The 27,973-nt window shown below is 49.2% G+C and overlaps 3 protein-coding genes across 4 annotated transcripts in view; all 3 read left to right on the top strand.

Moving 5' to 3' along the window:
• The window catches only part of LOC143955464 (uncharacterized), a 209,211-nt gene that overhangs the window by 87,799 nt on the left and 93,439 nt on the right, over positions 1 to 27,973 (top strand). The gene's annotated exons all lie outside the window — the stretch shown is intronic.
• Positions 14 to 26,506, top strand: LOC143956123 (uncharacterized). Its single transcript, XM_077466256.1, has 5 exons — positions 14 to 88; positions 178 to 390; positions 546 to 681; positions 1,193 to 2,585; positions 24,319 to 26,506. Exons 2-5 carry the CDS (start codon positions 250 to 252, stop codon positions 24,758 to 24,760), a joined length of 2,112 nt encoding a protein of 703 aa, XP_077322382.1. The 5' UTR covers positions 14 to 88; positions 178 to 249; the 3' UTR covers positions 24,761 to 26,506.
• LOC143956017 (uncharacterized) lies at positions 18,755 to 22,221 on the top strand. 2 transcript variants are annotated; one of them, XM_077466149.1, is made up of 3 exons: positions 18,755 to 19,009; positions 21,358 to 21,467; positions 21,668 to 22,221. In XM_077466149.1, the coding sequence occupies exons 2-3, from the start codon at positions 21,390 to 21,392 to the stop codon at positions 22,016 to 22,018; spliced, it is 429 nt and encodes a 142-aa protein (XP_077322275.1). In that variant the 5' UTR covers positions 18,755 to 19,009; positions 21,358 to 21,389; the 3' UTR covers positions 22,019 to 22,221. The 2 variants fall into 2 exon arrangements, with proteins under 2 accessions (XP_077322275.1, XP_077322276.1); XM_077466150.1 differs by lacking the exon at positions 18,755 to 19,009 and having other exon boundaries at positions 20,900 to 21,467.

Below are 27,973 nucleotides of genomic sequence, written 5' to 3'. Positions count from 1 at the left end.
ATGACAGAACCCACCAGAGAGATGTCCCCGTCCTTTTCATTTCTGGGATTCCACCCAAGAAGATCACAACATTGTAAATCCTGATCAGGTAGATGAGGAACAATCACTGATAGTATCATTAGGATCTGTACATTATCTGCATTGTTATCATTGGTGTCATTTTTATTATATATTCAGAGAGGAAACCTGAGAGATTTGAAACTTGTTATTAAAGAAGAGATAAAAGAGGAGGATGATGAGGATGGGGTAATGGAGGAGTTTCCAGAAGGACACAAAGATCTGTACCAGGACACCATGGTGGAGTCATCCAGCTACAGGAACCCACCACAGCGATGTCCCCGTCCTCTGTATTCCACACAGGAAGGTCACACCATCCCCCACCATCATCAGGTAGGTGGAGTTGAGGGTCGGGAACATAAAGTGATTGAACACTCTGACATGTGGAGATGATGTGTGGACTCTACAAGATGATATTTTCTATGTGATCTCACATCATAAATACTTCTATGTTACAGATGTTATTTTCTGCCATTCTGTTGGTTTAGGGTGAAGATCTGATGGACATGAAAGTTGAGGGTGAAGTAGAAGAGACGTATGTGAGGGATGATCAGCAATATACGGAGGAGGCTGGAATGACGAGGACATTCATAGAGGAGGACACTCCTACAGAGATCAGCACAGGTGACCCATCATATATTCTTCTCTTATCTCTGCTCTGTTACTGCTCACTGATTGGTCCAGAGTAGGGCGGGAGCTGAGTGATATCAGCCAATAATAGGTTGATGACGGTCTCCTCCCTGTACTGATACCCTATTTGTGGTTCAGCTGGCAGTATTAGGTTGTGGGTCACTCCTAGTTACAGTAGCACAGATATGATAACACAGATTGAGCCTTTGACCCCTCTTGTCTATCAGAGATCACATGACCCAGTGCCTAGGCTTGTGGTTGTGTAAAGAGCATGGACCTCCCAGCCCCCATTGGTTCCTGCTCTTCTGACAAGGCTGTGTAAATGTAGAAGTGATCTGTGAGGAGGACCAAAGAACCTTTGACTGAAGAGGGGGGAAAAGTCCCGGCTGGTTGGGACCTCCACAGAGAACATCTCCTCACTCATATCTACCTGATCCAGATGGGATCTTGATGGAAGTGAACTAACCCTCTCATATCTATTGATGATGTTTTTATATTTTTCCAGGACACGCCATGGAGAAACCCTCAAAGGATCGTCTCACTTTATCTCCAGGTTGTAGAATGGAAGATGAGGACATCACAGGAGATTGTGGAGGAGAAAAGACAATGATCTCCACTATGGATGGTGGACTTCACAGTGTGGATAGACCATGGGATCCCTCCGACTCTGAGCAACCTCGTACTGTGGGGGATGGGGCCGGGATTTATGGGGAAAATATGTTTTTCTGTCCTATATGTGGGGAAAGTTTTTGCTCTGAACTAAGTCTTACTGTACATCGGGAATGCGGGAAATGTTTTTCACTAAGTTCCTGTCTTTCTGAACATCCCAGCTTGAACACGGGTGAGAAGATATACGCCTGCCCCCAGTGCGGGAAGAGTTTTCCGCGAAGATATGACTTTGTTTTACATCAGCGATCTCACACAGGCGAGAAGCCGTACCCCTGTCCCGAGTGTGGAAAACGTTTTTCGATCAAATCAAACCTTGGAAAACACCAGAGAACTCACTCGGGCGAGAAGCCATTTTCCTGCCCTGAGTGCGGGAAATGTTTTTCACAGAAGGCCCACCTTATTTCGCATCAGAAGTCTCACACGGGTGAAAAGCCTTATTCCTGTCCTGAGTGCGGAAAATGTTTTACAGAAAAATCAGACCTTAATAAACATCAAAGTATTCACATGCCTGAGAAGGCATATTCCTGCCCAGAGTGCGGGAAATGTTTTTCACAGAAATCATACCTTGGTAAACATCAAAGATCTCACACAGGGGAGAAGCCGTATTCCTGTACCGAGTGCGGAAAATGTTTTTTACAGAAATCACAGCTTGTTAAACACCAGAGATCCCACACAGGAGAGAAGGCGTATTCCTGCCCTGAGTGCGGGAAATGTTTTTCACAAAAGCACCATCTTAAGACACATCAGAGGACCCACACGGGTGAAAAGCCGTATTGCTGTCCTGAGTGTGGAAAGTGTTTTAGATTGAAATCAGGCTTTGTGAAACACAAAAGAACTCATACGGGTGAGAAGGCGTATTCCTGCGCCGAGTGCGGGAAACGTTTTTTACAAAAGCACCATCTCAATACGCATCAGAGGACCCACACGGGTGAAAAGCCGTATTCCTGTCCCGAGTGCGGAAAATGTTTTTCACAAAAAGCCGGCCTTTTACAACATCGAACGACTCACACGGGCGAGAAGGCCTATTCCTGCCCCGAGTGCGGGAAATGTTTTTCACAGAATTCCCATCTTAAAATACATCGGAGAATTCACACGGGTGAAAAGCCGTATCCCTGTCCTGAGTGCGGAAAATGTTTTTTACAGAAATCGGACCTTGTTAAACATCAAAGATCTCACACGGGGGAGAAGCCGTATTCCTGCCCCGAATGCGGGAAATGTTTTTCACTCAAGTACGATTTTAACAAACACTGTAGGTCTCACACAGGTGAGTAGATGCCTAGTGTAGCTTCATAGTGTAGAACATGTCCTTCAAGAAAGTCCAATCTTACTGAACATCAGATATTCTACACATGGGTGAGAAGCTGTATTCCTACTCTGAGTGTGGGAAATGTTTATCCACAAAGACTTGTCAACAAACTGCTGGTTGGGTCCCTCTAGGAGAGAGAAGGAGGGGGTGTCACTGCCGGTTGGGTCCCTCTAGGAGAGAGAAGGAGGGGGTGTCACTGCTGGTTGGGTCCCTCTACGAGAGAGAAGGAGGGGATGTCACTGCTGGTTGGGTCCCCCTAGGAGAGAGAAGGAGGGGGTGTCACTGCTGGTTGGGTCCCTCTAGGAGAGAGAAGGAGGGGGTGTCACTGCTGGTTGGGTCCCTCTAGGAGAGAGAAGGAGGGGGTGTCACTGCCGGTTGGGTCCCTCTAGGAGAGAGAAGGAGGGGGTGTCACTGCTGGTTGGGTCCCTCTAGGAGAGAGAAGGAGGGGGTGTCACTGCCGGTTGGGTCCCTCTAGGAGAGAGAAGGAGGGGGTGTCACTGCTGGTTGGGTCCCTCTAGGAGAGAGAAGGAGGGGGTGTCACTGCCGGTTGGGTCCCTCTAGGAGAGAGAAGGAGGGGGTGTCACTGCTGGTTGGGTCCCTCTAGGAGAGAGAAGGAGGAGGTGTCACTGCCGGTTGGGTCCCTCTAGGAGAGAGAAGGAGGGGGTGTCACTGCCGGTTGGGTCCCTCTAGGAGAGAGAAGGAGGGGGTGTCACTGCTGGTTGAGTCCCTCTAGGAGAGAGAAGGAGGGGGTGTCACTGCTGGTTGGGTCCCTCTAGGAGAGAGAAGGAGGGGGTGTCACTGCTGGTTGGGTTCCTCTAGGAGAGAGAAGGAGGGGGTGTCACTGCTGGTTGGGTCCCTCTAGGAGAGAGAAGGAGGGGGTGTCACTGCTGGTTGGGTTCCTCTAGGAGAGAGAAGGAGGGGGTGTCACTGCTGGTTGGGTCCCTCTAGGAGAGAGAAGGAGGGGGTGTCACTGCTGGTTGGGTCCCTCTAGGAGAGAGAAGGAGGGGGTGTCACTGCTGGTTGGGTCCCTCTAGGAGAGAGAAGGAGGGGGTGTCACTGCTGGTTGGGTCCCTCTAGGAGAGAGAAGGAGGGGGTGTCACTGCTGGTTGGGTCCCTCTAGGAGAGAGAAGGAGGGGGTGTCACTGCTGGTTGGGTCCCTCTAGGAGAGAGAAGGAGGGGGTGTCACTGCTGGTTGGGTCCCTCTAGGAGAGAGAAGGAGGGGCTGTCAAGGCTGGTTGGGTCCCTCTAGGAGAGAGGAGGAGGGGGTGTCACGGCCGGTTGGGTCCCTCTAGGAAAGAGAAGGAGGGGGTGTCACTGCCGGTCGGGTCCCTCTAGGAGAGAGAAGGAGGGGGTGTCACTGCTGGTTGGGTCCCTCTAGGAGAGAGAAGGAGGGGGTATTACTGCCGGTTGGGTCCCTCTAGGAGAGAGAAGGAGGGGGTGTCACTGCCGGTTGGGTCCCTCTAGGAGAGAGAAGGAGGGGGTGTCACTGCCGGTCGGGTCCCTCTAGGAGAGAGAAGGAGGGGGTGTCACTGCCGGTTGGGTCCCTCTAGGAGAGAGAAGGAGGGGGTATTACTGCCGGTTGGGTCCCTCTAGGAGAGAGAAGGAGGGGGTGTCACTGCCGGTTGGGTCCCTCTAGGAGAGAGAAGGAGGGGGTGTCACTGCTGGTTGAGTCCCTCTAGGAGAGAGAAGGAGGGGGTGTCACTGCTGGTTGCGTCCCTCTAGGAGAGAGGTTGGGTCCCTCTAGCGGTGTAGTCTGATCTTCAGCAGAAGCTTCATAAGAAGACCTCACGGTGAGGGAGACTACATTACAAGACACTTTCTGTGTAGTAGTCATCATCCTGCACTGGCAGCCTCATTTGCTTGGAGAGCCCCACCTGGTTGAAAGTAGAAATATGACATTTCCAGATGTAAAATTTTATATGTAGCTGATATAAAATGCAAATATAATCTTAATCTTGTGTCTTGGTAGTTTTGTTTTGCAAGCTTGTACTTTTTGGAACAGCCGTATCTCTCCCCCCCCCCCCCCCCCCTCATAAAACTGTAGTAGACTCCAATGATAAGTCCATCAGTTCATAGACCCGTCTATCATTCCACCCGTAATTCCTCCTCCGCTCCATCACCACATCACCACCTCCAACCACATCACCATCACCCCCTACAACCATATCATCACCATCTCCCACCACATCACCACCTCCAACCACACCCCCTTCACCACCTCCAACCACATCCCCACCTCCAACCACATCACTACCTCTAAACACATCACTATCACCCCCTCCAACCACATCTTCATCACCATCTCCATCCACATCACAGCCTACATCCACATCACTACCTCCAACCACATCATAATCACCATCACCACCTCCCACCACATCACCAGCACCACCTCATCACCACCTCCACCCACATCACCATCACCACCTCAAACCGCACCCCCTTCACCACCTACAACCACATCACCACCTCCAACCTCATCCCCACCTCCAACCACATCACTACCTCCAAACACATCACTATCACCACCTCAAACCACATCGCCATCACCACCTCCAACCACATTACCATCATCTCCTCCAACCACATCACCAGTACCACCTCCAACCACACCCCCTTCACCACTTCCAACCACAAGATATTTTTCTTTTTTCTTTTTTAGGCTCTCTAATTCTTGCAACTCAAGGAAATAAACCGTTACTATATTAATATGCTTTTACTGAACGAGATTGCTGTGCATACAAATTTAACACACTGCATTGTTACTGATTGCAGATAATAAAATGGCCACAGGATGGTAGTGCTCTGCAGTTTAGTTGGCACAGGAACTAGTACAGCCGTGCTAAGAATGTTGGAACTTGTATGCTGCAGGCAGGACTTCTACATTCAGATAAGCTGGAAGAGAACTACAAATCCAACGTGAGTCAGAAAAAGGGATGGGAGCCTATAAAAAGGAAAAGCCCGGGAACCTGAAGAGATTGTTGCTTTTTCTTTTTTCGGCTCTCTAATTCTTGCAGTAAACCCAAGGAACTAAATCTGTTACGATAGTAACATGCTTTTACTGAATGCGATTGCTGCGCATACAAACTATTTAGATTCACAGAAAAAAACAATACAAGGCATACAGAGTACTATATATATATATATATATATATATATATATATATATATATATATATATATATATATATATATATATACAGACATTCAATAGCTATCTATGCTTTCCTAACAGAAGAGCATTAAGAGTAATATGCAGTAGGGAGGCTCTAAAAGCCACTTAACTTCTGTTATAGCTGGTCCACGATTTCCTTAATGAACAGGACTCCCAGAATTACATGATCATAGGAAAACAGGTTCTCGATCTTGGCAGTCTTTGTCTCTAACCCTTATAATGGACTTTTAGTTTTGCCCCATGGTAGAGTCCTTCTTTTGCTGCAGGCCTTGTATCTAAAAAGTTTATAGCCCAGTCCTGTCGTTTTCAGCAGGTAGGCTGTAGTGGGTGGAGCCCTCCTACAGCTTTGTTCTCTGCACAGGCAATGTACACTATAGTGTTGCAGGGAAGGGGATTGTGTAAACCACTAAGAGGGGGACCCTTAACAGTCATTCGTAAGTTAGTGATCCAGGATGCTATATCCTACTTCGGAAGCGATCGGAGCAGTGAATCTAAGTGCTCCAGGTAGATACGTAATACAGTGTTTCGCAAACCTTTTTTTTAAGTTCGGGGCACCCTTTAAAATTATAAACAATCTCAGGACACCCTTTAAAATTATGGACAGTCTCCGACGGATTTTGTTGTCGGAATGTCCGACCGTGTGTATAAGGGCTTAGAGCAGGGGTCTCAAACTGGCGGCCCTCCAGTTGTTGCCAAACTACAAGTCCCATCATGCCTCAACCTGTGGGAGTCATCCTTGTAACTGTCAGCCTTGTGTACGCAACACCAGTTTCGGACAAAATCCATCGGACAAAATCCAACGGATTTTGTTGTCGGGATGTCCGACCGTGTGTACAAGGGCCAACATGTAAAAAAAAAATACTCTAATGCCGCGTACACGCGACTGGACGTTTCGTCAGATTAGGTCCGACGGTCTTCCCGACGGACTTCCTGAACGAGCGGACTTGGCAACACACGACTGGACAAAGCCTGTTCCAAAGACTGTTCGTTTTGAACGTGATGACGTAAACGGGACTAAACAAGGAAGTTCAATAGCCAATAGCTGCCCTTGTGTCGCGCGACCGGACGTTTCGTCAGATTAGGTCTGACAGTCTTCCCGACGGACTTCCTGAACGAACGGACTTGGCAACACACGACCGGACAAAGCCTGTTCCAAAGACCGTTCGTTTTGAACGTGATGACGTAAACGGGACTAAACAAGGAAGTTCAATAGCCAATAGCTGCCCTTGCGTCGCGCGACTGGACGTTTCGTCAGATTAGGTCCGACGGTCTTCCTGACGGACTTCCTGAACGAGCGGACTTGGCCACACAGGACCGGACTAAGCCCATTCGAAAGTCCGTTCCTTTTGAACGTGATGATGTAAACGGGACTAAACAAGGAAGTTCAATAGCCAATAGCTGACCTTGCGTCGTATTTGGTCCGGTCGGACCAGCACACAGACCAACGGTTTTCCCGATTTTTAGTCTGTCAGACTTGAGTCCGTCGGATAGAATTGAAACATGTTTTATTTCTAGGTCCGTCTGACTTTTGGGGAAAAAAAAATTCCACTGGAGCCCACACACGATCGCATTGTCTGACGGATTCTGGTCCGTTCGAAAGTCCGATCACGTGTACGCAGCATTATAGCTTTACATAATGCAACAACATCCATGCGGAGGACACCCAACTTTAGAGGTGATTCGTTCTTCCCAAAGCAAATACACTTTTGCACACTGGTACTGACTAGTATTCCAATGTTTCTCTTCTCCCTCAATTTATCTCCATCAGTCAGCTAATGCCACTTCAGTGCCGAGAGGGAGGAGCAGAGGAGGGTTAAACAAGGATGCTGTGGGGGCAACAGACATCTTCCTTATTAAGAGAGAAAATAGGGAGCGGAACTTTAAATGAAGGAAAATATATACTATATATAAAAAAACTTTATTGGCAATAAAATACACGGTTCATAACACATGATAAATATTGGGACCCAACATATATAAATCCATGTTAAGATATAATGTATTAGAAACACATGGGAAAAACCACAGTAGATAGATGGGGTATGGATACACGTGGTCAAAACACGACATCTGTTGTCTCAACGCGTTTCGTGCCTTTATGTCACTCATCAGGAAAAAGCGTGTCAGCCTATCGCTGCAATGACACGTTAGAAATGACCAACTACACTAATACAGTGATAAATGTTGGAAGTGCCAAAGAGAGGGTATAGTGCCCCATATGATACTCACAGGGCATCCATGTGCTGGTAATATGCTACTGCGGACCACGAGTATCCCCAAACGGGGCAACATCTGTTCGGGGGCTGAGATGGTGTCTGCCACACACGGGCAACCCAACGGGTAAACCCCGCCTCCCCCCAAGGGACGAGCGCAGCATCCGGCTATGGTAAATCTGTGGGCATGTGATGCCAAGAAAACATATTGTTAGTGAGGAAAAGTTAGTGTTAATCCAGGGTGCATCAGATAAGGAAACCAGTCAGTGGCGGCTGGTGCTCAAAATTTTTGGAGGGGGCGCAAACAAATTGAAAAATACTGAACCCCCCCCATCAACTGCAGCCTCATTGTGCCCATCAAATGCAGCCACTGTGCCCATAAATTGCAGCCATTGTACCCATCAAACGCAGCCGCTGTGCCCACCATAGGCAGCCACTGTGCCCATAAATTGCAGCCATTGTGCCCATCAAACACAGCCACTGTGCCCATCATAGGCAGCCACTGTTCCCATCAAATGCAGCCACTGTGTCCATAAATTGCAGCCATTGTGCCCATCAAACACAGCCACTGTGTCCATCATAGGCAGCCACTGTTCCCATCAAATGCAGCCACTGTGCCCATAAATTGCAGCCATTGTGCCCATCAATTGCAGCCATTGTGCCCATCATAGGCTTCCACTGTTCCCATCATATACAACCATGTGTGCCCATCATATACAGCCACTGTGCCCATTATATGCAGCCATGTGTGCCCATCATATGCAGCCACTGTGCCCATTATAAGCAGCCACTTGTGCCCATCAAATGCAGCCACTTGTGCCCATCATATGCAGCCCCAATTGTGCCCATCAAATGCAGCCACTTGTGCACATCATATGTAGCCACTTGTGCCCATCAAATGCAGCCACTGTACCCAATGCCCCCCCCCACCCCCACTCGTGGGGCTAGCAGCTTTGGCAGCACCCCCAACACCCCCCTAAGTGCGGCTCTGACAGATCCCCTGGCTGGCACTTACAGCAGCTCCTCTCTGTGCACCAGAGCGGCGGCGACCTCCGCTCCTCTTCCTAAGCGCCAGGCATCCAATAGGGTGGCCTGGCGCTTTGGCCAATCAGGAAACAGGTCTGACGCCCCGCCTTCTGATTGGCGGGGATGGAAGGTTAGTGTGAAAATAGCGAAAATTAATTCGCTATCCTCACACAATTAGGTGGGATCAGGGCACACTGTCTGCACCCCGAGCCCGCCCTATTTTGAAGCCTATTAGGTGCTTCAAAAAGTTCCATCACCTCCCGCCCCCACCATAGGAATCCATGGGTCCGGCGTCCTGAAAGGGGCCGGGCGCATCGATGAGGGGGATGGCACCCGTGTGCCCACAGTGCACGGGCCTCCACTGAAACCAGTGCCTGAAAAGCTAAAGTGTAAAAGTAAACCAACTGCCGGAAATGAGGGAGAGAACATGGTAGTAGTCAAGCAAAAAGGTCCTCCAAAGACCCATCTCTCCTCGTCAAAAGGTGATCCTGGTGCCAGTGTGAAAAAAAACGCTCACCAGAACATCATGACCCCCCAATTAAAGAGCAGTCATGATAGGCATAAATTATGAACCCTCAAGCGCAACTCCTCCCAGGCACTTCCAGTGTTAAATCTTCAACTCCCAATGGCAGCAACCAGAAAAGAAACACCCACGATAGTGTAAATCGACAAAACGCTTGCCTTAAATTGATTAAAACCGCTCCCATTTAAATGCATTCCAAACGAGCTTATCGGTGTACGGTCCGACAGTTCTAATCTGCAAATCCGTCATGCGTGATGACATCACTGGGTCATAGCCCCGCCCTACGTGTTTCGTCTAAGGCTGACGTCCAAGCATTTCCCCATTCTTCCTAGTGACAGGACACTGATCACAGCTCTCTGTCATCGGGAGCGGTGCTCATTGTAGTGACACACGTAGCCCATCCCCCTCTACAGTTAGAACACATCCCTAGGACGCACTTAACCCCTGCAGCGCCCCCTCCTGGTTAACCCCTTCACTGCCAGTCACATTTACAAAGTAATCAACGCATTTTTAATCGCACTGATCGCTGTATAAATGTGAATGGTCCCAAAATAGCGCCAAAGGTGTCCGATCTGTCCGCCATAATGTCGCAGTCACGATAAAAATCGCTGATCGCCGCCAGTACTATTAAAAAATATATATATATTGATAAAAATGCCATAAACTATCGCCTATTTTGTAGACGCTAGAACTTTTGCACCAACCGATCAATAAAGGCTTATTGTAATTGTGTGTAGAAGAATACGTATCGGCCTAAACTGAGGAAAACATTTTTTTTTATATATTTTTGGGGGATATTTATTATAGCAAAAAGTAAAAAATAATGAGTTTTTTTCAAAACGCCTCTTTATAGCGCAAAAAATAAAAACCCGCAGGGGTGATCAAATACCACCAAAAGAAAGCTCTATTTGTGGGGAAAAAAAGACGTCAAATTTGTTTGGGAGCCGCGTCGCACGACCGCGCGATCGTCAGTTAAAGCGACGCAGCGCCGAATCGCAAAATAAGTGCTCCAGTCTTTGGCCAGCCAAATGGTCCGGGGGGCTTAAGTGGTTAAAGTACCAAGGGAACCAAATTGAAATCCTGTGGATTTACAGAGGGTGTCACATAGAAAACATCCTAAACAAAAGTCTTGTTCAAAGAACGGGAAGCCAGTGGTCTCTGGAATCTTATCACATACATAGAAAGCTGACCCTTAAGGGTGCTAAGAGTTGAAGGCTGGCCCAGACCCAGGGCTGGACTGGGACAAAAATTTGGCCCTGGACTTCATCCAGACCAGCCCACTTTAATTTTTGCCGCGCAGCCATTACTTTGTCACTGAAACCGGCCCACTGAGCCATCAGCCCACCGGGAAACTCCCTGTAGTCCCAATGGCCAGTACATCCCTGCCCAGACCCATTTCTAAAAAAGGCCAGGATTGGTCCTACGAACAATTTCTGTGGATAAAACTTCCTTTGCCTCACTCCAAGCAAAGAATGCCTTTCATAAATGATGGTAGACGTTGCAGAAACCTTGACTTCTTGGCATCTCTTGAAATCTCTGATTCAGAGATACCTCTATCTCTCACAACTTGGGCTTCAATAGCCATACCCTTAGCCCTTGTACACACGGTCGGAGAACCCGTCGGAATGTGTCCTATCGGACCGTGTTGTCGGATAATCCGACTGTGTGTGGTATGCATCGGACTGTTTCCATCGGAATATCTGTTGGACCAAATTCTACAACATGTTGGAAATATTTTCCGACCAACTGGTCCGATAGGACATACTCCGATCATGTGTAGAGAATTCCGATCGGACCAAGTGCCGCGCATGCTCAGATCAAATTCCTACATCAAAGCTATTGGCTACTAGCCTGAATGTAGTCCCGTCGTAACAAAATCACGTCATCACGCGTTCTGAAAGATCGGATTTTCCGACAACTTGGTCCGACCGTGTGTATTCAACAGTTTTCGGACAAGATCCGATGGACAGAATCCGACGGATTCGGTTTTCGAAATGTCCGACCCGTGTGTACAGGGGCTAAGAGCCAGCAACTGTGAAGGAGGGTGGCAAATGGGTCCTTCAGGCAGAAGATGCAGACGATCTGTAGGAGCTCATGGAGTGTCTGCCAGGAGTTTGATCAGGTCCGATTACCACATCCGCATGGGCCCGTTCAAAGTTACCAGGATCACCGGAGTTCCCTCCATCTCGATACTGCAGAGCCAATGAGTTTTGGGGGAAGAAAGGCTTAACCACTTGCCGCCCGCCCTATAGGGAATTGACGGTGGCAAAGTGGTTTCATAATCCTGATCGGACGTCATATGACGTGATCAGGATTATGAGCCGCTGCGCGCCCCCGGGGGCGCGCATCGCGGCGATCGTTGTTGCGGAGTGTCAGTCTGACACCCGGCAACTACGATCTCGGTAAAGAGTCTCCGACGGAGACTCTTTACCACGTGATCAGCTGTGTCCAATCACGGCTGATCACAGTGTAAATGGGAAGAGCCGGTGATCGGCTTTTCCTCACTCGCGTCTGTCAGACGCGAGTAGAGGAGAGCCGATCGGCTGCTCCTCTGACAGGGGGGGTCTGTGCTGATCGATTATCAGCACAGCCCCCCGAGGATGCCCACACTGGACCACCAGGGACGCCACCAGACCACCAGGGAAAAGGTAATCCTCCCTAGACCACCAGGGATGCCAGTCAGCCCAATGGATGCCAATCAGTGCCCATAATGGATGCCAATCAGTGCCCACAATGGGCATCACTGATTGGCATGCATTATTGTTTGGCACTGATTGGCATCCATTAGTACAGTATAACACCAATGCCGCCTATGAGTGCCCACCTGTGCCGCCTATGAGTGCCCACCTGTGCTGCCTATCAGTGCCCACCCATGCCCATCTGTGCCGCCTATCCATGCCCATCTGTGCCGCCCATCCATGCCAATCTGTGCCGCCCATCCATGCCAATCCGTGCCAGCTATCAGTGCCAATTTGTACCACCTATCAGTGTCCATCCGTGTCGCCCATCCGTGTCGTCCATCAGTGCCGCCTATCAGTGCCACATATCAGTGTCCATCAATGCCACCTCATCAGTGCCACTTCATTGGTGCCACATCATTGGTGCCCATCAGTGCCGCCTTATCAGTGCCCATCAATGCCCATCAGTGAAGGAGAAAACTTACTTATTTACAAAGTTTTGAAACTGAAGGTGATCAAATACCACCAAAAGAAAGCTCTATTTGTGGGAAAAAAATGATAAAAATTTCATTTGGGTACAGTGTAGCACGACCGCGCAATTGTCATTCAAAGTGCGACAGCGCTGAAAGCTCAAAATTGGTCTGGGCAGGAAGGGGTTTAAGTGCCCTGTATTGAAGTGGTTAATAAGACCTGAAGACAAACCTGACCAGGTTTGTGTTATAACCTGGAGGCCAAGAGGTCCACATGTAGCTTCCACTGCCTGTGACACAGGGTCTGGAATACCTTTGGGTGTGGACACCTCTCCTTGGGTTCCAGTTGTCCATGTGAAAAAAAAATATTTACCAAGAAGCCATGGTCCCCAATTACAGAGCGTTCATGACAGATGAAGGCCAGAATTCATCTCACAAACAATTTCCTTGGGCAAAACTTCCTTCCTTCAAACCAAGCCAAGTATGCCTTTCATATGTGATGGTGGGTCTAGGCCAGTGATGGCGAACCTTGGCACCCCAGATGTTTTGGAACTACATTACCCATGATGCTCAACTACACTGCAGAGTGCATGAGCATCATGGGAAATGTAGTTCCAAAACATCTGGGGTGCCAAGGTTCGCCATCACTGGTCTAGGCTATCTCGTTTTAGCATGGCAGAAATCCCTAATTCAGAGATGCCTCTTTCTTTCACAACTTGGGCTTCAATGGGCAAACCAGAAACTGTGACGTAAGGTGGCAAAATTGACCTTGAGACAGAAGATGTGGACAATCTGAAAGAGCTCATGAGATGTCTGCTAAGAGTTTGATCAGGTTAGAGTACCACGTCCGCATGGGCTGGTTGAAAGTTATCAGGACCACTAAAGTTCCCACCAAATCGATACGGCAGAGGAAACGAGGAAGGAGTTTTAGGGGAAGAAAGGCTTAATAAGATCTGAAGACAAACCTGCCCAGGTTTGTGTTAAACCTGGAGGCCAAGAAGTCCACATGTAGCTTCCAGATGGATGTCGGGCGCCACAGTTAAATGTCTCCGCGCGGCAACGGCGGCATGTCGGGGGCCAGTCTGTCACTGTGGATGTCGGGGCGGGGGCCAGTCGGATGTCGGGGGCCAGTGGTATGTGGATGTCGGGGGCCAGTCTGTGAATGTGGGGGCCAGTGTGTGGATGTCGGGGGCCAGTCTGTGGATGTCGGGGGCCAGTCTGTGAATGTGGGGGCCAGTGGTATGTCCGGGGCCAGTCTGTGGATGTGGGGGCCAGTGTGTGGATGTCGGGGGCCAGTCTGTGGATGTCGGGGCCAGTCTGTGGATTTTGGGGGCCAGTCTGTGGATGTCGGGGGCCAGTCTGTGGATGTGGGGGCCAGTCTGTGGATGTCGGGGGCCAGTCTGTGGATGTGGGGGCCAGTCTGTGGATGTGGGGGCCAGTCTGTGGATGGTGGGGGCCAGTCTGTGGATGTCGGGGGCCAGTCTGCCAATCTGTGGATGTCGGGGGCCAGTCTGTGGATGTTGGGGGCCAGTCTGCGGATGTGGGGGCCAGTCTGTGGACACGTACCAGGTCATCCACATGATGTACAGTAAAAGAAGACGTGATTCATCAGAGGAGGCCACCTTCTTTCATTCGTGGTCCAGTTCTGATGCTCATGTGCCCATTGTAGGCACTTTTGGCTGTGGAGACGGGTCAGCATGGGTACCCTGACCGGTCTATGGCTAAAGACCAGCATTTGCTTTTTTTGGCAGTTTGAGCTCCAGTAGCCCTTCCATAGGATCGGACAACACAGGCCAGCCTTTGTATCCCAATTTTATGACTGAACTCCGGCTGCCCATGACGCTGTTGCCAGTTCCCCCTGGTTTCCATGACTTTTAGTCAATCCCTGACCAGTGCAGACCAGGAAAATCCCACCATAGCAGCAGTTTTGGAGTTGCCCTGACCCGGTCCTCTAGCCGTTACAGTTTGGCCCTTGTCAAAGTCGCTTAAATACTTGACGCTTGTCTATTTTTTCTGCTTTCAACACATCAGTTTCAGGGACATGTTCAGTTGCTGCCTAATATATCCCACCCACTTGCAGATGCCCTTGTGCCAAGATAATCAATGTTATTCACTTCACCTAAAAGTGATCTTTATGTTATAGTTGATCAGTGTTGAAGCCGTGTTCACACTACGAGACCTTTCTTGGAACTGCAGTTCCTCTGAGCTCCAGGAGGTGGCGATCTCATTTCTATTCAGACAAGAAGTCTCTATGGAAGGCAGGAAGTGATGTCAGGTATAAATAAGAAGTTCCGGGTGAGTCGGGAGGAAGTAGAGAGGAGACATTTCTATTGCTGGCAGAAGAGGAGGTAATGAGATCGTATTTTCGATTTACACGGACTTAGATTGGGAGTTCCAGAGCATGAGAGAGGCTCTGGAGAAGTCCTGGAGATGAGCATGGGATGAGGGAGAGAGAGCGCAGGTCACGGGAGGAGCGGAGAGGACACTTTGGCTGATGTATTGAGATGAAGTTGGTGATGTAGTTTAGGGAAGAACTATGAAAGGCTTTGTATGTTGTTGTTAATATTTTTAATTATTTAATTACATTTTTTTGGGATTGGTAGAGAGGGGTGGAGGACACTGAATGGAGACCAGTGGAGGGATTGGTAGAGAGGGGTGGAGGACACTGAATGGAGGCCAATGGAAGGATTGTCAGAGAGGGGTGGAGGACACTGAATGGAGGCCAATGGAAGGATTGTCAGAGAGGGGTGGAGGACACTGAATGGAGGCCAATGGAAGGATTGTCAGAGAGGGGTGGAGGACACTGAATGGAGGCCAGTGGAGGGATTGGTAGAGAGGGGCGGAGGACACTGAATGGAACCCAGTGGAGGGATTGGCAGAGAGGGGTGGAGGACACTGAATGGAGACCAGTGGAGGGATTGGTAGAGAGGGGTGGAGGACACTGAATGGAGGCCAGTGGAGGGATTGGTAGAGAGGGGTGGAGGACACTGAATGGAGGCCAGTGGAGGGATTGGTAGAGAGGAGTGGAGGACACTGAATGGAGGCCAGTGGAGGGATTGTCAGAGAGGGGTGGAGGACACTGAATGGAGACTAGTGGAGGGATTGGCAGAGAGGGGTGGAGGACACTGAATGGAGACCAGTGGAGGGATTGGTAGAGAGGGGTGGAGGACACTGAATGGAGGGAAGTGGAGGGATTGGTAGAGAGGGGTGGAGGACACTGAATGGAGACCAGTGGAGGGATTGGTAGAGAGTGGTGGAGGACACTGAATGGAAGCCAGTGGAGGGATTGGTAGAGAGGGGTGGAGGACACTGAATGGAGACCAGTGGAGGGATTGGTAGAGAGGGGTGGAGGACACTAAATGGAATCCAGTGGAGGGATTGGCAGAGAGGGGTGGAGGACACTGAATGGAGGTCAGTGGAGGGATTGGCAGAGAGGGGTGGAGGACACTGAATGGAGACCAGTGGAGGGATTGGTAGAGAGGGGTGGAGGACACTAAATGGAATCCAGTGGAGGGATTGGCAGAGAGGGGTGGAGGACACTGAATGGAGACCAGTGGAGGGATTGGCAGAGAGGGGCGGAGGACACTGAATGGAGGGAAGTGGAGGGATTGGTAGAGAGGGGTGGAGGACACTGAATGGAGGTCAGTGGAGGGATTGGTAGAGAGGGGTGGAGGACACTGAATGGAAGCCAGTGGAGGGATTGGTAGAGAGGGGTGGAGGACACTGAATGGAGGGAAGTGGAGGGATTGGTAGAGAGGGGTGGAGGACACTGAATGGAAGCCAGTGGAGGGATTGGTAGAGAGGGGTGGAGGACACTGAATGGAGGGAAGTGGAGGGATTGGTAGAGAGGGGTGGAGGACACTGAATGGAGGGAAGTGGAGGGATTGGTAGAGAGGGGTGGAGGACACTGAATGGAAGCCAGTGGAGGGATTGGTAGAGAGGGGTGGAGGACACTGAATGGAGGGAAGTGGAGGGATTGGTAGAGAGGGGTGGAGGACACTGAATGGAGGTCAGTGGAGGGATTGGTAGAGAGGGGTGGAGGACACTGAATGGAAGCCAGTGGAGGGATTGGTAGAGAGGGGTGGAGGACACTGAATGGAGGGAAGTGGAGGGATTGGTAGAGAGGGGTGGAGGACACTGAATGGAGGGAAGTGGAGGGATTGGTAGAGAGGGGTGGAGGACACTGAATGGAGGGAAGTGGAGGGATTGGCAGAGAGGGGCGGAGGACACTGAATGGAGGCCAGTGGAGGGATTGGCAGAGAGGGGCGGAGGACACTGAATGGAGGGAAGTGGAGGGATTGGTAGAGAGGGGTGGAGGACACTGAATGGAGGTCAGTGGAGGGATTGGTAGAGAGGGGTGGAGGACACTGAATGGAAGCCAGTGGAGGGATTGGTAGAGAGGGGTGGAGGACACTGAATGGAGGGAAGTGGAGGGATTGGTAGAGAGGGGTGGAGGACACTGAATGGAGGTCAGTGGAGGGATTGGTAGAGAGGGGTGGAGGACACTGAATGGAGGCCAGTGGAGGGATCGGCAGAGAGGGGTGGAGGACACTGAATGGAGACCAGTGGAGGGATTGGCAGAGAGGGGTGGAGGACACTGAATGGAGGCCAGTGGAGGGATTGGTAGAGAGGGGTGGAGGACACTGAATGGAGGGAAGTGGAGGGATTGGTAGAGAGGGGTGGAGGACACTGAATGGAGGTCAGTGGAGGGATTGGTAGAGAGGGGTGGAGGACACTGAATGGAGGCCAGTGGAGGGATCGGCAGAGAGGGGTGGAGGACACTGAATGGAGACCAGTGGAGGGATTGGCAGAGAGGGGTGGAGGACACTGAATGGAGGCCAGTGGAGGGATTGGCAGAGAGGGGTGGAGGACACTGAATGGAGACCAGTGGAGGGATTGGCAGAGAGGGGTGGAGGACACTGAATGGAGGCCAGTGGAGGGATTGGCAGAGAGGGGTGGAGGACACTGAATGGAGACCAGTGGAGGGATTGGCAGAGAGGGGTGGAGGACACTGAATGGAGGCCAGTGGAGGGATTGGCAGAGAGGGGTGGAGGACATTGTACCAAGATTATTAATGTTATTCACTTTACCTATTAGTGTTCTTTATGTTCTAGCTGATCGGTGTACGATAAAAGCACTATATTACCAAAAGTATTAGGACGACTGCTTTTACACGCACATGAACTTTAATGGCATCCCAGTCATAGTCCGTAGGGTTCAATATTGAGGTGGCCCACCCTTTACAGTTATAACAGCATCACCTCTTCTGGGAAGGCCGTCCACAAGGTTTAGGAGGGTGTCTATGGGGATGTTTGACCATTCTTCCAGAAGCGCATTTGTGAGGTCAGGTACTGATGTTGGATGTGAAGCCCAGATTCATCCCAAAGGCATTGTATCGGGTTGAGGTCAGGACCCTGTGCAGGTAAGTCAAGTTCCTCCACCCCAAACTCTCTCATCCATGTCTTTATGGACCTTGCTTTGTGCAGTGGTCCAAATAATTTGGTGGAGGGGGGAATTATGGTGTGGGGGTTCTTTTTAAGGGGTTGGGTTTGGCCCCTTAGTTCCACTGAAGGCAGCTCTTAAGACATCAGCATACCAAGACATTTTGGACAATTTCATGCTCCCAACTTTGTGGGAACAGTTTGGGGACGGCCCCTTCCTGTTCCAACATGACTGCGCACCAGTGGACAAAGCAAGGTCCAAAAATACATAAATGAGCCAGTTTGGGGTGGAGTAACTTCGATTGGCCTGCACAGAGACCTGACCTTAACCTGATAGAACACCTTTGGGATGAATTAGAGCGGGGACTGTGATCCAGTCCTTCTTGTCCAACATCAGTGCCTGACCTCACAAATGTGCTTCAGGAAGAATGGTCAAACATTCCCAAAGACACCCTCCTAAACCTTGTGGACGGCCCTCCCAGAAGTGTTGAAGCTGTTATAGCTGCAAAGGGAGGGCCAAATCAATATTGAACCCTCCGGACTAAGACTGGGATGCCATTCAAGTTCATGTATCAGTTAAGGTAGGCGCCCCAATACTTTTCGTAATATAGTGTACATAAAAATGCACAAAGCCGTGTTCACACTGTGAGATGTTTCTCGGGGCTGCAGCTCCTCTGAGCTCCACAAGGTGGTGATCTCTCTTCTACCCAGACAGGAAGTCTCTATGGAAGACAGGAAGTGATGTCGGGTATAATCAAGAAGTTCCAGGTGAGGCGGGAGGAAGTAGAGAGGAGACATTTCTAGAGCTGGCAGAAGAGGAGGTAGTAAGATATTATTTTATATTTACACATTTGGGTTGGGAGTTGCAGAGTATGAGAGAGGTTCTGGAGAAGTCCTGAAGGTGACCATGGGACGAGGCGATGAGGGAGATAGAGTGCAGGTCACGGGAGGAGCAGAGAGGACAGTTTGAGTGATGTATTGAGGCAAAGTTGGTGAAGTTGTTTAGGGCAGAACTATGAAAGGCTTTCTATGTTGTTAATAATTAAGGATTGGCAGAGAGGGGTGAAGGACACTGAATGGAGGTCAGGGGAGGGATTGGTAGAGAGAGGTGGAGGACACTGAATGGAGACCAGTGGAGGGATTGGTAGAGAGGGGTGGAGGACACTGAATGGAGGCCAGTGGAGGGATTGATAGAGAGGGGTGGAGGACACTGAATGGAGGTCAGTGGAGGGATTGGCAGAGAGGGGTGGAGGACACTGAATGGAGGCCAGTGGAGGGATTGATAGAGAGGGGTGGAGGACACTGAATGGAGGCCAGTGGAGGGATTGGCAGAGAGGGGTGGAGGACACTGAATGGGGACCAGTGGAGGGATTGGCAGAGAGGGGTGGAGGACACTGAATGGGGACCAGTGGAGGGATTGGCAGAGAGGGGTGGAGGACACTGAATGGAGACCAGTGGAGGGATTGGTAGAGAGGGGTGGAGGGCACTGAATGGAGGCCAGTGGAGGGATTGGTAGAGAGGGGTGGAGGACACTGAATGGAGACCAGTGGAGGGATTGGCAGAGAGGGGTGGAGGACACTGAATGGAGGTCAGTGGAGGGATTGGCAGAGAGGGGAGGAGGACACTGAATGGAGACCAGTGGAGGGATTGGTAGAGAGGGGTGGAGGACACTGAATGGAGGTCAGTGGAGGGATTGGCAGAGAGGGGAGGAGGACACTGAATGGAGGCCAGTGGAGGGATTGGCAGAGAGGGGTGGAGGACACTGAATGGAGACCAGTGGAGGGATTGGCAGAGAGGGGTGGAGGACACTGAATGGAGGCCAGTGGAGGGATTGATAGAGAGGGGTGGAGGGCACTGAATGGAGGCCAGTGGAGGGATTGGTAGAGAGGGGTGGAGGACACTGAATGGAGACCAGTGGAGGGATTGGCAGAGAGGGGTGGAGGACACTGAATGGAGGTCAGTGGAGGGATTGGCAGAAAGGGGAGGAGGACACTGAATGGAGACCAGTGGAGGGATTGGTAGAGAGGGGTGGAGGACACTGAATGGAGTCCAGTGGAGGGATTGGTAGAGAGGGGTGGAGGACACTGAATGGAGGCCAGTGGAGGGATTGGTAGAGATGGGTGGAGGACACTGAATGGAGGTCAGTGGAGGGATTGGCAGAGAGGGGAGGAGGACACTGAATGGAGGCCAGTGGAGGGATTGGTAGAGAGGGGTGGAGGACACTGAATGGAGGCCAGTGGAGGGATTGGTAGAGAGGGGTGGAGGACACTGAATGGAGGCCAGTGGAGGGATTGGTAGAGATGGGTGGAGGACACTGAATGGAGGTCAGTGGAGGGATTGGTAGAGATGGGTGGAGGACACTGAATGGAGGTCAGTGGAGGGATTGGTAGAGATGGGTGGAGGACACTGAATGGAGGTCAGTGGAGGGATTGGCAGAGAGGGGAGGAGGACACTGAATGGAGGCCAGTGGAGGGATTGGTAGAGATGGGTGGAGGACACTGAATGGAGGTCAGTGGAGGGATTGGTAGAGATGGGTGGAGGACACTGAATGGAGGTCAGTGGAGGGATTGGCAGAGAGGGGAGGAGGACACTGAATGGAGGTCAGTGGAGGGATTGGCAGAGAGGGGAGGAGGACACTGAATGGAGGTCAGTGGAGGGATTGGCAGAGAGGGGAGGAGGACACTGAATGGAGGTCAGTGGAGGGATTGGCAGAGAGGGGAGGAGGACACTGAATGGAGGCCAGTGGAGGGATTGGTAGAGAGGGGTGGAGGACACTGAGCAATTGATAATGTGGATGAGTCTGGTAGCATTCAGGATAGACTGAAGGGGGGGATAGTCTCTGTAGAGGTCGGCCAACGGAAGGAAGTTACAGTAGTCAAGACTAGAGATAAGCTGGGAGTGAGTTAGTTGCATTGAGGTGTCGTTTGTTAAGAAGGGGCGTATTTTAGGGGGAGGAGAAGATGGGTCCAGAAATTAGAGTTTAGGGAGAGACACTTTTGTGGAAAGAGTGGTAACGGGAATATATTACAGGGAGGAGTCGTAGTCAATCTCGGAAGAAAAGGGTTGGATGGGGAAATACAGGTTCACCTGCAACCTATCAGGAGCTCTGTTTGTAGATGTCTTAGTTAAGTGCCTTGTTTAAAAAAAATATATAATTATTGGTCTACAGGGAAACCTTTATACTTTGCATGATCACTGAGGATGGAGGAGGACCGGAGTCACATGACTGAGAAGATACTAAACCTCACCCTGGAGATCATCTACCTGCTGACCGGAGAGGTGAGGAGGATTCTGGGAGGTCACATGACATCACTCTTATCTCTATTAATAAAACACAGACTGGACCGGAGAGGAGAGGAGGATTCTGGGAGGTCACATGACATCACTCTTATCTCTATTAATAAAACACAGACCTGACCGGAGAGGTGAGGAGGATTCTGGGATTCTAACATGATGTTCCTATTGGTTCCCCAATACAGAGATTTCCTCCTGTGAAGTCCGGTGATCATATGACCATCACAGTGCCTCCATGTGACTCCCTAAAACCCGAGAGACACAACATGGAGAAGATTCTAGAAGTCACCAAGAAGATGATGGAGCTGCTGACAGGAGAGGTGAGGAGGATTCTGGGAATTCTGGGACATTATCCAGTAACAGACAAGGGATGTGTCTGGATGGTGACTGTATCATTGTGTGTGTCAGGTTCCTATAAGGTGTCAGGATGTCACTGTCTATTTCTCCATGGAGGAGTGGGAGTATTTAGAAGGACACAAGGATCTCTACAAGGACGTCATGATGGACAATCAGCCGCCCCTCACATCACCGGGTAAGAGGAGACTTTATTGTAAAGGAGAGAGCAGTACGGAGGCTCCACCCATCCCCCATCATCTGATAAACACATAGAAACAATGTATTCAGTCAGTGTGTGTGTTTCCTACAGATGGATCCAGTAATGGGAACCCACCAGAGAGATGTCCCCGTCCTCTGTATTCCCGGGATTCCACACAGGAAGGTCACACCATCCCCCACCATCATCAGGTAGATGAGGAACAATCACTGATAGTATCATTAGGATCTGTACATTATCTGCATTGTTACCATTGATGTCATTTTTATTATATATTCAGAGTGGAAACCTGAGAGATCCTAAAGTTGAGGTTAAAGAAGAGATAAAAGAGGAGGAGGATGAGGATGGGGTGATGGAGAAGCTTTCTGAAGGACACATTGTCTGCATGATGGAGCCAACTAATGACAGAAACCCACCAGAGAGATGTCCCCCTCCTCTGTATTCCGGGGATTCTACACAGGAAGATCACAATTATGCTAAATCGGATCAGGTAGATGAGGAACAATCACTGATAGTATCATTAGGATCTGTACATTATCTGCATTGTTACCATTGATGTCATTTTTATTATATATTCAGAGTGGAAACCTGAGAGAGTCTAAATCTGAAGTTAAAGAAAAGATAAAAGAGGAGGGTGATGAGGATGGGGGGATGGAGGAATCAGAGGTTCCAGAAGAACACAAAGATCTGTACCAGGACACCATGGTGGAGTCATCCAGCTACAGAAACCCACCAGAGAGATGTCCCCGTCCTCTGTATTCCCGGGATTCCACACAGGAAGGTCACACCATCCCCCACCATCATCAGGTAGATGAGGAACAATCACTGATCTGCATATTTTATACATGAGCATGATTGTTACAATAAATGTATTTCTATATCTTTAGAGTGGAAACCTCGGGGATGATAATATTATTGTTAAAGAAGAGTATAAAGAGGAGGATGAGGAATATGGAGTGATGACAGAGCTTTCTGAAGGACACAAGGATCTCTACAAGGATATCAAAATGGAGCCACCTAATATCAGGAACCCACCAGAGAGATGTCCCCGTCCTCTGTATTCCACACAGGAAGGTCTCACCATCCCCCACCATCATCAGGTAGGTGGAGTTGAGGGTCGGGAACATAAAGTGATTGAACACTCTGACATGTGGAGATGATGTGTGGACTCTACAAGATGATATTTTCTATGTGATCTCACATCATAAATACTTCTATGTTACAGATGTTATTTTCTGCCATTCTGTTGGTTTAGGGTGAAGATCTGATAAAGATGAAAGTTGAGGGTGAAGTAGAAGAGACGTATGTGAGGGATGATCAGCAATATACGGAGGAGGCTGGAATGACGAGGACATTCATAGAGGAGGACACTCCTACAGAGATCAGCACAGGTGACCCATCATATATTCTTCTCTTATCTCTGCTCTGTTACTGCTCACTGATTGGTCCAGAGTAGGGCGGGAGCTGAGTGATATCAGCCAATAATAGGTTGATGATGGTCCCCTCCCTGTACTGATACCCTATTTGTGGTTCAGCTGGCAGTATTAGGTTGTGGGTCACTCCTAGTTACAGTAGCACAGATATGATAACACAGATTGAGACTTTCTTAGGTTGATCCCTCTTCTTCCAGCCGACTTATGTTTATGTTACTTTATTAAACATCTCATTGGGATAAGGAGTAACACTAAAATACTTATCTTTCCAGGAGAAATTACTGTTGCAAGCTACCTCCAGTGCTGCTTAAAATCAGAAGCCTAGGCCTATGCTAAAGGGCCTTCAAGTCTGAACTTTGACCTTCTTGTCTATCAGAGGTCACATGACCCAGTGCCTAGGCTTGTGGTTGTGTAAAAGAGCATGGACCTCCCAGCCCCCATTGGTTCCTGCTCTTCTGACAAGGCTGTGTAAATGTAGAAGTGATCTGGGAGGAGGACCAAAGGACTGAAGTGGGGGGAAAAGTCCCGGCTGGTTGGGACCTCCACAGAGAACATCTCCTCACTCATATCTACCTGATCCAGATGGGATCTTGATGGAAGTGAACTAACCCTCTCATATCTATTGATGATGTTTTTATATTTTTCCAGGACACGCCATGGAGAAACCCTCAAAGGATCTTCTCACTTTATCTCCAGGTTGTAGAACGGAAGATGAGGACATCGCAGGAGATCCCTTGGAGGAAGAAGAAAAATGTTTGTCACCTATGTCCTTTCTTTCTGAACATCAGAGATTGCAGACGAACGAGAAGAAGCATTTCTGCTCCGAGTGCGGGAAGGGTTTCCCGCGAAGATACGACTTCAATTTACATCTGAGATCTCACACGGGGGAGAAGCCGTACCCCTGTCCTCAGTGTGGAAAATGTTTTTCAATAAAATCAAACCGTGCGAAACATCAAAGAACTCACACGGGGGAGAAGCCGTTCTCCTGCCTTGAATGCGGGAGAAGTTTCACACAGAAGGCCCATCTTATTTCACACCAGAAGTCTCACCCAGGCGAGAGGCCATATTCCTGTTACCAGTGTGGAAATTGTTTTACGGAAAAATCCGACCTTATAAAACATCAGAGAATTCACACGAGTGAGAAGGCACATTCCTGCCCAAGTGCGGGAAATGTCTTCCCCGGAAATCAGACCTTGTTGCACATCAAAGACCTCACGCCGGGGAATAGCGCCGTTCTTGCCCTGAGTGCGGGATATGTTTTTCTCTCGAGTCCCGTCCTTACAAACTTTTGAGGTCTCACGAGGGTGAGCAGCCACGTTCCTGTTCCGAGTGTGGAAAATATTTAGAGGGGGGGAAAAAAAAACGACAACGTCCAAAAACTCACACGGTGTGAGAAGGCATATTCCTGCCCTGAGTGCGGGAAAAGTTTTTCACACGACGCCCATCTTCAAAATACCTCCGGAGAATTCACACGGAGGAGAAGCCATATTCCTGCCTTGGGGGTTAAAAATGTTATGTTAAAAAAGTCACAGCAGAAAATGGGACAAACAAGTTGACGCGTTTCACACTTAACAGTGCTTAATCATGAGGGGAGTAGATGGATAGCTTCTTAGTGAAGGACGTGTCCTTCATCAAAGTCCAATGCTACACATGGCTGCACTCCGGAATATAGCCTTTATTGTAAAAATCCAAAAAATACAAGTCACAGCAGAAAATAACAGTGCTTAATCATGAGGGGAGTAGATGCATAGCTTCTTAGTGAAGGACGTGTCTTTCATCAAAGTCCAATTTTACTGGACATGAGATATGCTACACATGGCTGCAGTCCAGAATATAGCCTTTATTGTAAAAATCAAAAAAAATACAAGTCACGGCAGAAAATGGGACGAACAAGTTGACGCGTTTCACACTTAACAGTGCTTAATCATGAGGGGAGTAGATGCATAGCTTCTTAGTGATGGACGTGTCTTTCATCAAAGTCCAATTTTACTGGACATGAGAAATGCTACACATGGCTGCACTCCGGAATATAGCCTTTATTGTAAAAATCCCAAAAATACAAGTCACTGCAGAAAATGGGACGAACACGTTGACGCGTTTCACACTTAACAGTGCTTAATCATGAGGGGAGTAGATGCATAGCTTCTTAGTGAAGGACGTGTCCTTCATCAAAGTCCAATTTTACTGGACATGAGATATGCTACACATGGCTGCACTGCGGAATATAGCCTTTATTGTAAAAATCCCAAAAATACAAGTCAGGGCAGAAAATGGGACAAACAAGTTGACGCGTTTCACACCTAACAGTGCTTAATCATGAGGGGAGTAGATGCATAGCTTCTTAGTGAAGGACGTGTCCTTCATCAAAGTCCAATTTTACTGGACATGAGAAATGCTACACATGGCTGCACTCCGGAATATAGCCTTTATTGTAAAAATACAAGTCACGGCAGAAAATGGGACAAACAAGTTGACGCGTTTCACACTTAACAGTGCTTAATCATGAGGGGAGTAGATGCATAGCTTCTTAGTGAAGGACGTGTCCTTCATCAAAGTCCAATGTTACTGGACATGAGATATGCTACACTTGGGAATTTTTTATCCACAAAATTCGGAACTTGTCACACATCAGTAATCTCATTCGGGGGAGAAGCCGTATTGCTGCCCTGAGTGTGGGAAAAGTTTTCCACAGAAGTCCTATCTTCTCAAACATCAGAGAACCCACACACCACCCTTGAAGTGTGTTAGTGTCCTGAGTGCGGGAAATTATTATATAATATGGATCATTCATATGGATGATCATACGCACTCATATGGATCCTATTTTTCCGTACATTGGAGATCTCACACTGGGAAGAAGCTCAGCTTGATCTACACCTCAGAAAACACGTGGCTGAGCGCTCCTCTGATCTTTATCATGGAAGAAACAGTTTGAAGCCTTTAGGAAGATTATTTGTACCACCTGCTGGCTGAAAGTGGAAAATATGCTATTTCTAGATGTAATATTTACCTGATATAAAATGCAAATCTAATCATAATCTTGTGTTTTTAGTAGGTTTGTTTTACCAGTTTGTACTTGTTAAAACAGCCAACTCTCCCCCTTCTCATAAATCTCAGGACGTCTGTAGTGTACAGCAGTTATAAGTTCATTGGTCATTCCACTCAGAATTCCTCTTCCGCACCATCACCACCTCCAACCACATCACTATCACTACCTCCAACCACATTGCTATTACAAGCTCCAACCCCATCACCATCATAACCTCCAACCACATCACTATCACCACCTCCAACCACATCACTATCACCACCTCCAACCACATCACCATCACCACCTCCAACCACATCACCATCACCACCTCCAACCACATCACCATCACTACCTCCAACCACATCACTATCACTACCTCCAACCACATTGCTATCACAAGCTCCAACCCCATCACCATCATAACCTCCAACCACATCACTATCACGACCTCCAACCACATCACCACCTCCAACCACATCACCATCTCCAACCACATCACCACCTCCAACCACATCACCACCTCCAACCACATCACCATCACGACCTCCAACCACATCACCATCACGACCTCCAACCACATCACCATCACGACCTCCAACCACATCACTATCACGACCTCCAACCACATCACCATCACGACCTCCAACCACATCACTATCACGACCTCCAACCACATCGCCATCACCACCTCCATCCACGTCGCCATCACCACCTCCTTCCACGTCGCCATCACCACCTCCAACCACATTGCCATCACCACATCCAACCACATCACCGTCACAACCTCCAACCACGTCGCCATCACCACCTCCATCCACGTCGCCATCACCACCTTCACCCACGTCGCCATCACCACCTTCATCCACGTCGCCATCACCACCTTCACCCACGTCGCCATCACCACCTTCACCCACGTCGCCATCACCGCCTTCATCCACGTCGCCATCACCGCCTCCAACCACGTCGCCATCACCGCCTCCAACCACGTCGCCATCACCGCCTCCAACCACGTCGCCATCACCGCCTCCATCCACGTCGCCATCACCGCCTCCAACCACGTCGCCATCACAACCTCCAACAACATTGCCATCACAACCTCCAAACACAAGATATTTTGCACTTTCATTTTTTTGGCTCTCTAATTCATGCAGCAACTCCAAAGAAACAAACCTATTACTATAGTAATATGTTTTTACTGAACAAGATTGCTGTGTGTACAAACTATATACAGTCACAGGAGAAACCTATATGAGGCATATTGAGTACTCTCAATATATATATATATATACATAAGCACATTCAAATGCTATCTGCCCATAACTAGCTGAAGAAAAATGAGAATAATCTATGCAATAGGGATATGGTAAAAGTAATTTAACCTCTGTTATAGCTGGTCCACGATTTCCTTAATGAACAGGACTCCCAGCTTTACAGTGCCTTGAAAAAAGTATTCATACACCTTGAAATTCTCCAC

This window comes from Lithobates pipiens, unplaced genomic scaffold, assembly GCF_037356315.1.
Source record: "Lithobates pipiens isolate NorthernLeopardFrog02 unplaced genomic scaffold, aLitPip1_a1.2 Scaffold_35, whole genome shotgun sequence".
NCBI lineage: Eukaryota > Metazoa > Chordata > Amphibia > Anura > Ranidae > Lithobates > Lithobates pipiens.
Note: the sequence above shows the minus strand (reverse complement) of the source record. Positions and strands in the feature narration are given on the sequence as shown.

Coding starts and splice junctions, on each gene's coding strand:
- LOC143956017 (XM_077466149.1), top strand. CDS start 21,390: ATGGAGGAGGACCGGAGTCACATGACTGAGAAGATACTAAACCTCACC. Junction 21,468..21,667: donor TCTACCTGCTGACCGGAGAG/GTGAGGAGGATT, acceptor TCCCCAATACAG/AGATTTCCTCCTGTGAAGTC.
- LOC143956123 (XM_077466256.1), top strand. CDS start 250: ATGGAGGAGTTTCCAGAAGGACACAAAGATCTGTACCAGGACACCATG. Junction 391..545: donor CCATCCCCCACCATCATCAG/GTAGGTGGAGTT, acceptor CTGTTGGTTTAG/GGTGAAGATCTGATGGACAT. Junction 2,586..24,318: donor GGGAAATGTTTTTCACTCAA/GTACGATTTTAA, acceptor TTTCCCGCGAAG/ATACGACTTCAATTTACATC.